The sequence below is a fragment of the Musca autumnalis genome, unplaced genomic scaffold (assembly GCF_047663935.1).
Source record: "Musca autumnalis isolate F117 unplaced genomic scaffold, ASM4766393v1 scaffold_5, whole genome shotgun sequence".
NCBI classification, from domain to species: Eukaryota; Metazoa; Arthropoda; class Insecta; order Diptera; family Muscidae; genus Musca; species Musca autumnalis.
Genome location: NW_027412088.1, coordinates 191,337,811 through 191,347,462, shown reverse-complemented (window position 1 = coordinate 191,347,462; position 9,652 = coordinate 191,337,811). Strand labels below are relative to the sequence as shown.

The 9,652-nt window shown below is 34.8% G+C and overlaps 1 protein-coding gene across 1 annotated transcript; it reads right to left on the bottom strand.

Moving 5' to 3' along the window:
• Window positions 1-8,802: 8,802 nt before the first annotated feature.
• Window positions 8,803-9,386, bottom strand: LOC141386901 (larval cuticle protein 2-like). Its single transcript, XM_073955803.1, has 2 exons — window positions 9,375-9,386; window positions 8,803-9,302 (listed from the first exon to the last, which is right to left on the bottom strand). The coding sequence occupies exons 1-2, from the start codon at window positions 9,384-9,386 to the stop codon at window positions 8,811-8,813; spliced, it is 504 nt and encodes a 167-aa protein (XP_073811904.1). The 3' UTR covers window positions 8,803-8,810.
• Window positions 9,387-9,652: the final 266 nt, after the last annotated feature.

Below are 9,652 nucleotides of genomic sequence, written 5' to 3'. Positions count from 1 at the left end.
AGACACCTCTGAGGCATTTTTTTCGTATAGAAAAAAATTCCCTCAGACACCTCTGAGGCATTTTTTTCGTATAGAAAAAAATTCCCTCAGACACCTCTGAGGCAAATTCCCTCAGACACCTCTGAGGGCTTTTTTTCGTATAGAAAAAATTCCTCAGACAACTCTGAGGCATTAGAAAAAAATTCCCTCAGACACCTCTGAGGGCTTTTTTTCGTATAGAAAAAATTCCTCAGACAACTCTAAAGGCATTTTTTTCGTATAGAAAAAAATTCCTCAGACACCTCTGAGGCATTTTTTTCGTATAGAAAAAAATTCCTCAGACACCTCTGAGGCATTTTTTTCGTATATAAAAAAAATCCTCAGACACCTCTGAGGCATTTTTTTCGTATAGAAAAGGCTTTTTTCGTATAGAAAAAAATTCCTCAGACACCTCTGAGCAATTTTTTTCGTATAGAGGTATTTTTTTCGTATAGAAGAAAATTCATCAGACCACTCTGAGCTATTTTGTTCGTATAGAAAAAAATTCCTCAGACCACTCTGAGGCTTTTTTTTTCGTATAGAAAAAAATTACTCAGACCACTCTGAGGCATTTTTTTTCGTATAGAAAAAAATTCCTCAGACACTTCCGAGGCATTTTTTTTCGTATAGAAAAAAATTCCTCAGACACCTCCGAGGCATTTTTTTCGTATAGAAAAAAATTCCTCAGACACCTCCGAGGCATTTTTTTCGTATAGAAAAAAATTCCTCAGACACCTCTGAGGCATTTTTTTCGTATAGAAAAAAATTCCTCAGACACCTCTGAGGCATTTTTTTCGTATAGAAAAAAATTCCTCAGACACCTCTGAGGCATTTTTTTCGTATAGAAAAAAATTCCTCAGACACCTCTGAGGCATTTTTTCGTATAGAAAAAAATTCCTCAGACACCTCTGAGGCATTTTTTTCGTATAGAAAAAAATTCCTCAGACACCTCTGAGGCATTTTTTTCGTATAGAAAAAAATTCCTCAGACACCTCTGAGGCATTTTTTTCGTATAGAAAAAAATTCCTCAGACACCTCTGAGGACTTTTTTCGTATAGAAAAAAATTCCCTCAGACACCTCTGAGGTATTTTTTTCGTATAGAAAAAAATTCCTCAGAAACCTCTGAGGTATTTTTTTCGTATAGAAAAAAAATCCTCAGACAACTCTGAATACTTTTTTCGTATAAAAAAAATTCCTCAGACACCTCTGCGGCATTTTTTTCGTATAGAAAAAAAATTCCTCTGACAACTCTGAGGCATTTTTTCGTATAGAAAAAAATTTCTCAGGCACTTCTCAGGCATTTTTTTCGTATAGAAAAAAATTCCCTCAGACACCTCTGAGGCATTTTTTTCGTATAGAAAAAAATTCCTCAGACACCTCTGAGGCATTTTTTCGTATAGAAAAAAATTCCTCAGACACCTCTGAGGTATTTTTTTCGTATAGAAAAAAAATCCTCAGACAACTCTGAATACTTTTTTCGTATAGAAAAAAATTCCTCAGACACCTCTGCGGCATTTTTTTCGTATAGAAAAAAAATTCCTCTGACAACTCTGAGGCATTTTTTCGTATAGAAAAAAATTTCTCAGGCACTTCTCAGGCATTTTTTTCGTATAGAAAAAAATTCCCTCAGACACCTCTGAGGCATTTTTTTCGTATAGAAAAAAATTCCTCAGACACCTCTGAGGCATTTTTTCGTATAGAAAAAAATTCCTCAGACACCTCTGAGGCATTTTTTTCGTATAGAAAAAAATTCCTCAGACACCTCTGAGGCATTTTTTTCGTATAGAAAAAAATTCCTCAGACACCTCTGAGGACTTTTTTCGTATAGAAAAAAATTACATATAGAAAAAAATTTCATATAGAAAAAAATTCCTCAGACACCTCTGAGGCATTTTTTTCGTATAGAAAAAAATTCCTCAGACACCTCTGAGGCATTTTTTTCGTATAGAAAAAAATTCCTCAGACACCTCTGAGGCATTTTTTTCGTATAGAAAAAAATTCCTCAGACACCTCTGAGGCATTTTTTTCGTATAGAAAAAAATTCCTCAGACACCTCTGAGGCATTTTTTTCGTATAGAAAAAAATTCCTCAGACACCTCTGAGGCATTTTTTTCGTATAGAAAAAAATTCCTCAGACACCTCTGCGGCATTTTTTTCGTATAGAAAAAAAATTCCTCTGACAACTCTGAGGCATTTTTTCGTATAGAAAAAAATTTCTCAGGCACTTCTCAGGCATTTTTTCGTATAGAAAAAAATTCCCTCAGACACCTCTGAGGCATTTGTTTTGTATAGAAAAAATTCCTCAGACACCTCTGAGGCATTTTTTTCGTATAGAAAAAAATTCCTCAGACACCTCTGAGGCATTTTTTTTCGTATAGAAAAAAATTCCTCAGACACCTCTGAGGCATTTTTTCGTATAGAAAAAAATTCCTCAGACACCTCTGAGGCATTTTTTTCGTATAGAAAAAAATTCCTCAGACACCTCTGAGGCATTTTTTTCGTATAGAAAAAAATTCCTCAGACACCTCTGAGGCATTTTTTTCGTATAGAAAAAAATTCCTCAGACACCTCTGAGGCATTTTTTTCTGAGGCATTTTTTTCGTATAGAAAAAAATTCCTCAGACACCTCTGAGGCATTTTTTTCGTATAGAAAAAAATTCCTCAGACACCTCTGAGGACTTTTTTCGTATAGAAAAAAATTCCCTCAGACACCTCTGAGGACTTTTTTCGTATAGAAAAAAATTCCCTCAGACACCTCTGAGGACTTTTTTCGTATAGAAAAAAATTCCCTCAGACACCTTTGAGGCATTTTTTTCGTATAGAAAAAAATTCCTCTGACACCTCTGAGGCATTTTTTTCGTATAGAAAAAAATTCGTCAGACACCTCTGAGGTATTTTTTCATATAGAAAAAAATTCCTCAGACACCTCTGAGGTATTTTTTTTCGTATAGAAAAAAATTCCTCAGACACCTCTGAGGTATTTTTTTCGTATAGAAAAAAATTCCTCAGACACCTCTGAGGTATTTTTTTTCGTATAGAAAAAAATTCTGAGGTATTTTTTTTTCGTATAGAAAAAAATTCCTCAGACACCTCTGAGGTATTTTTTTTCGTATAGAAAAAAATTCCTCAGACACCTCTGAGGTATTTTTTTTTGTATAGAAAAAAATTCCTCAGACACCTCTGAGGTATTTTTTTCGTATAGAAAAAACTTCCTCAGACGCATCGGAGGTATTTTTTTTCGTATAGAAAAAAATTCCTCAGACACCTCTGAGGTATTTTTTTTCGTATAGAAAAAAATTCCTCAGACACCTCTGAGGTATTTTTTTTTTCGTATAGAAAAAAATTCCTCAGACACCTCTGAGGTATTTTTTTTTCGTATAGAAAAAAATTCGTCAGACACCTCTGAGGTATTTTTTTCGTATAGAAAAAAATTCGTCAGACACCTCTGAGGTATTTTTTTTTTCGTATGGAAAAAAAATTCCTCAGACACCTCTGAGGTATTTTTTTTTCGTATAGAAAAAAAATTTCTCAGACACCTCTGAGGCATTTTTTTCGTATAGAAAAAAAATCACTCAGACACCTCTGAGGCATTTTTTTCGTATAGAAAAAAATTCCCTCAGACACCTCTGAGGCATTTTTTTCGTATAGAAAAAAATTCCCTCAGACACCTCTGAGGCAAATTCCCTCAGACACCTCTGAGGGCTTTTTTTCGTATAGAAAAAATTCCTCAGACAACTCTGAGGCATTAGAAAAAAATTCCCTCAGACACCTCTGAGGGCTTTTTTTCGTATAGAAAAAATTCCTCAGACAACTCTAAAGGCATTTTTTTCGTATAGAAAAAAATTCCTCAGACACCTCTGAGGCATTTTTTTCGTATAGAAAAAATTCCTCAGACACCTCTGAGGCATTTTTTTTCGTATAGAAAAAAATTCCTCAGACACCTCTGAGGCATTTTTTTCGTATATAAAAAAAATCCTCAGACACCTCTGAGGCATTTTTTTCGTATAGAAAAGGCTTTTTTCGTATAGAAAAAAATTCCTCAGACACCTCTGAGCAATTTTTTTCGTATAGAGGTATTTTTTTCGTATAGAAGAAAATTCATCAGACCACTCTGAGCTATTTTGTTCGTATAGAAAAAAATTACTCAGACCACTCTGAGGCATTTTTTTTCGTATAGAAAAAAATTCCTCAGACACTTCCGAGGCATTTTTTTTCGTATAGAAAAAAATTCCTCAGACACCTCCGAGGCATTTTTTTCGTATAGAAAAAAATTCCTCTGACAACTCTGAGGCATTTTTTTCGTATAGAAAAAAATTTCTCAGGCACTCCTCAGGCATTTTTTTCGTATAGAAAAAAATTCCCCAGACACCTCTGAGGCATTTTTTCGTATAGAAAAAAAATTCCTCTGACACCTCTGAGGCATTTTTTTCGTATAGAAAAAAAAATCCTCAGACAACTCTGAATACTTTTTTCGTATAAAAAAAAATTCCTCAGACACCTCTGAATACTTTTTTCGTATAAAAAAAAAAATTCCTCAGACACCTCTGAGGACTTTTTTCGTATAGAAAAAAATTCCCTCAGACACCTCTGAGGAATTTTTTTCGTATAGAAAAAAATTCCCTCAGACACATCTGAGGAATTTTTTTCGTATAGAAAAAAATTCCCTCAGACACCTCTGAGGAATTTTTTTGGTATAGAAAAAAATTCCCTCAGACACCTCTGAGGAATTTTTTTCGTATAGAAAAAAATTCCCTCAGACACCTCTGAGGCATTTTTTTCGTATAGAAAAAAATTCCCTCAGACACCTCTGAGGCATTTTTTTCGTATAGAAAAAATTCCCTCAGACACCTCTGAGGCATTTTTTTCGTATAGAAAAAAATTCCCTCAGACACCTCTGAGGCATTTTTTTCGTATAGAAAAAAATTCCCTCAGACACCTCTGAGGCATTTTTTTCGTATAGAAAAAAATTCCCTCAGACACCTCTGAGGCATTTTTTTCGTATAGAAAAAAATTCCCTCAGACACCTCTGAGGCATTTTTTTCGTATAGAAAAAAATTCCCTCAGACACCTCTGAGGCATTTTTTTCGTATAGAAAAAAATTCCCTCAGACACCTCTGAGGCATTTTTTTCGTATAGACACCTCTGAGGCATTTTTTTCGTATAGAAAAAAATTCCTCAGACACCTCTGAGGACTTTTTTCGTATAGAAAAAAATTCCCTCAGACACCTCTGAGGACTTTTTTCGTATAGAAAAAAATTCCCTCAGACACATCTGAGGCATTTTTTCTTATAGAAAAAAATTCCTCAGACACCTTTGAGGCATTTTTTTCGTATAGAAAAAAATTCCTCTGACACCTCTGAAGCATTTTTTTCGTATAGAAAAAAATTCGTCAGACACCTCTGAGGTATTTTTTTCATATAGAAAAAAATTCCTCAGACACCTCTGAGGTATTTTTTTTCGTATAGAAAAAAATTCCTCAGACACCTCTGAGGTATTTTTTTTCGTATAGAAAAAAATTCCTCAGACACCTCTGAGGTATTTTTTTTTCGTATAGAAAAAAATTCCTCAGACACCTCTTAGGTATTTTTTTTCGTATAGAAAAAAATTCCTCAGACACCTCTGAGGTATTTTTTTTCGTATAGAAAAAAATTCCTCAGACACCTCTGAGGTATTTTTTTTTTTTGTATAGAAAAAAATTCCTCAGACACCTCTGAGGTATTTTTTTCGTATAGAAAAAACTTCCTCAGACACATCTGAGGTATTTTTTTTCGTATAGAAAAAAATTCCTCAGACACCTCTGAGGTATTTTTTTCGTATAGAAAAAAATTCCTCAGACACCTCTGAGGTATTTTTTTTCGTATAGAAAAAAATTCCTCAGACACCTCTGAGGTATTTTTTTTCCGTATAGAAAAAAATTCGTCAGACACCTCCGAGGTATTTTTTTTCGTATAGAAAAAAATTCTTCAGACACCTCTGAGGTATTTTTTTTTCGTATGGAAAAAAAATTCCTCAGACACCTCTGAGGCTTTTTTTCGTATAGAAAAAAATCCTCAGACACCTCTGAGGCTTTTTTTCGTATAGAAAAAAATCCTCAGACACCTCTGAGGCTTTTTTTCGTATAGAAAAAAATCCTCAGACACCTCTGAGGCTTTTTTTCGTATAGAAAAAAATCCTCAGACACCTCTGAGGCTTTTTTTCGTATAGAAAAAAATCCTCAGACACCTCTGAGGCTTTTTTCGTATAGAAAAAAATCCTCAGACACCTCTGAGGCTTTTTTTCGTATAGAAAAAAATCCTCAGACACCTCTGAGGCTTTTTTTCGTATAGAAAAAAATCCTCAGACACCTCTAAGGACTTTTTTCGTATAGAAAAAATTCCTCAGACACCTCTGAGGACTTTTTTCGTATAGAAAAAATTCCTCAGACACCTCTGAGGACTTTTTTCGTATAGAAAAAATTCCTCAGACACCTCTGAGGACTTTTTTCGTATAGAAAAAATTCCTCAGACACCTCTGAGGACTTTTTTCGTATAGAAAAAATTCCTCAGACACCTCTGAGGACTTTTTTCGTATAGAAAAAATTCCTCAGACACCTCTGAGGACTTTTTTCGTATAGAAAAAATTCCTCAGACACCTCTGAGGACTTTTTTCGTATAGAAAAAATTCCTCAGACACCTCTGAGGACTTTTTTCGTATAGAAAAAATTCCTCAGACACCTCTGAGGACTTTTTTCGTATAGAAAAAATTCCTCAGACACATCTGAGGCATTTTTTTCGTATAAAAAAAAATTCCTCAGACACATCTGAGGCATTTTTTTCGTATAGAAAAAAATTCCTCAGACAACTCTGAGGCATTTTTTTCGTATAGAAAAAAATTCCTCAGACACCTCTGAGGCATTTTTTTCGTATAGAAAAAAATTCCTCAGACTCCTCTGAGGCATTTTTTTTCCTATAGAACAAATTTCCTCAGACTCCTCTGAGCCATTTTCTTCCTATAGAAAAAAATTCCTCAGACACCTCTGAGGCTTTTTTTCCTCTGAGGCATTTATTTCGTATAGAAAAAAATTCCTCAGACACCACTGAGGCATTTTTTTCGTATAGAAAAAACTTCCTCAGACACCTCTGAGGCATTTTTTTCATCAATCGTATAGAAAAAAATTCCTCAGACACCTCTGAGGCATTTTTTTCGTATAGACACCTCTCAGCCATTTTTTTCGTATAGAAAAAAAATCCTCGTATAGAAAAAAATTCCTCAGACATCTCTGAGGCATTTTTTCGTATAGAAAAAAATTCCTCAGACACCTCTGAGGCATTTTTTCATATAGAAAAAAATTCCTCGGACACCTCTGAGGCATTTTTTTTTCGTATAGAAAAAAATTCCTCAGACACCTCTGAGGCATTTTTTTCGTATAGAAAAAAATTCCTCGTATAGTAAAAAATTCCTCAGGCACCTCTGAGGCTTTTTTTTTATATAGAAAAAAATTCCTCAGACACCTCTGAGGCATTTTTTTTCGTATAGACACCTCTGAGGCATTTTTTTCGTATAGAAAAAAATCCTCAGGCACCTTTGAGGTTTTTTTTCGTATAGAAAAAAATTCCTCAGACAACTCTGAGGCATTTTTTCGTATAGAAAAAAATTCCTCAGACAACTCTGAGGCATTTTTTTCGTATAGAAAAAAATTCCTCAGACAACTCTGAGGCATTTTTTTCGTATAGAAAAAAATTCCTCAGACATCTCTGAGGCATTTTTTTCGTATAGAAAAAAATTCCTCAGTCTCCTCTGAGGCATTTTTTTCGTATAGAAACAAAATTCCTCAGACTCCTCTGGGGCATTTTTTTCGTATAGAAAAAAATTCCTCAGACTCCTCTGGGGCATTTTTTTCGTATAGAAAAAAAATCCTCGGACACCTCTGAGGCTTTTTTTTGTATAGAAAAAATTCCTCAGACACCTCTGAGGCATTTTTTTCGTATAGACACCTCTGAGGCATTTTTTTCGTATAGAAAAAAATTCCTCAGACACCTATGAGGCATTTTTTCGTATAGAAAAAAATTCCTCAGACACCTCTGAGGCATTTTTTCGTATAGAAAAAAACTCCTCAGACATCTCTGAGGCATTTTTTTCGTATAGAAAAAAATTGCTCAGACACCTGTGAGGTATTTTTTTCGTATAGAAAAAAATTCCTCAGACATCTCTGAGGCATTTTTTTCGTATAGAAAAAAATTCCTCAGTCTCCTCTGAGACATTTTTTTCGTATAGAAAAAAATTCCTCAGACTCCTCTGGGGCATTTTTTTCGTATAGAAAAAAATTCCTCAGACACGTCTCAGACCCCTACGAGGCATTTTTTTCGTATAGAAAAACATTCCTCAGACACTTCTGAGGCATTTTTTTTCGTATAGAAAAAAATTCCTCAGACACGTCTCAGACCCCTCCGAAGCATTTTTTTCGTATAGAAAAAAAAATTCCTCAGACACCACCTCTGAGGCATTTTTTTCGTATAGAAAAAAAATTCCTCAGACATCACCTCAAAGGTGTCTGAGAAATTTTTTTCTATACGAAAAAAGTCCTCAGAGGTGACCATCTATCAATAGAAGGCCTGGTTATCTGTCGTTAGGTGACCTGTTAATCTATCTAGGGAAGACCTTTTTCTGTATATTTTTCTACAAGAAGGCATGTTAAGGCAGTAAGTAAATGTCAATTTTTCTTTGTTTTTCATACATCCACTTTATTTCAAATAAGTTAACCTTTCACTGTCTTCCGAAAGGACCTTTAAAATGTGCACACTACATGTTTCATTTAGAAATGTCTTCCAAATTTGTTGTTGTTGCTGCTTGGGCGGCTAAAGGTATTGCTACGGTATGAAGCAGCGCCGACACCTTGTTCAGATACTTCTTTAGGGGGATGAGTGCGGATATATTCCAAAGCTCTCAAGATAGCATCGGGAATTGGTGGTGGTGTTGGCAACGAGGCACCGCTAGGTTGATAACCATTTTCATCGGCAACATATTGCACGGCAATGTTTTCACCTTCAGGTGAAACCCATGAGAAACCACCTTGATGATCACCATTTTCATTACCTGCGGCAACAGCATGAATATTATTGGTGGTGTCATAAGCATACTGGAAACCATGTTCATTCACATCCGAAGCGTAATTTGTTGTTTCAGCATGAACTTCATCACCGCTGGCGGCGACGGGATGTTGGTTGCTAGCTGCACCTCGGTAGGCATTTTGGTTGCCATATTTTGGTACAGCCAAGGCGGTGGCTATCAGGGCGCTTAAGACGATCTGGGGAAGAAAAACAATTTTGAGTTATTCCGTAGATAATCCTTGTTTTGTGCTCTCTTTTTGAATACTTACAAATTTGAACATATTGTTGGAAATATTTTTTTTGGGTGTTTTGTTTCCTCTGAGTGATGCTATCGGAAACTGTTGCTGTTCTCTACAATTGTTAGTGGTTTTATATGTTTTGCTAACGGAAGAATTGTTGTCGTTTTGAGATGATGTTTTGTCTACTTTATTGCATCCTCTTGTCAACCATTCATACATGCATTTTGTCATGAGTAGATCACCAAATTTAGATAATCATTTTTTTAGATTTTGACATTTCTAAAGCAAATATTTAAGTAAAGAAATCA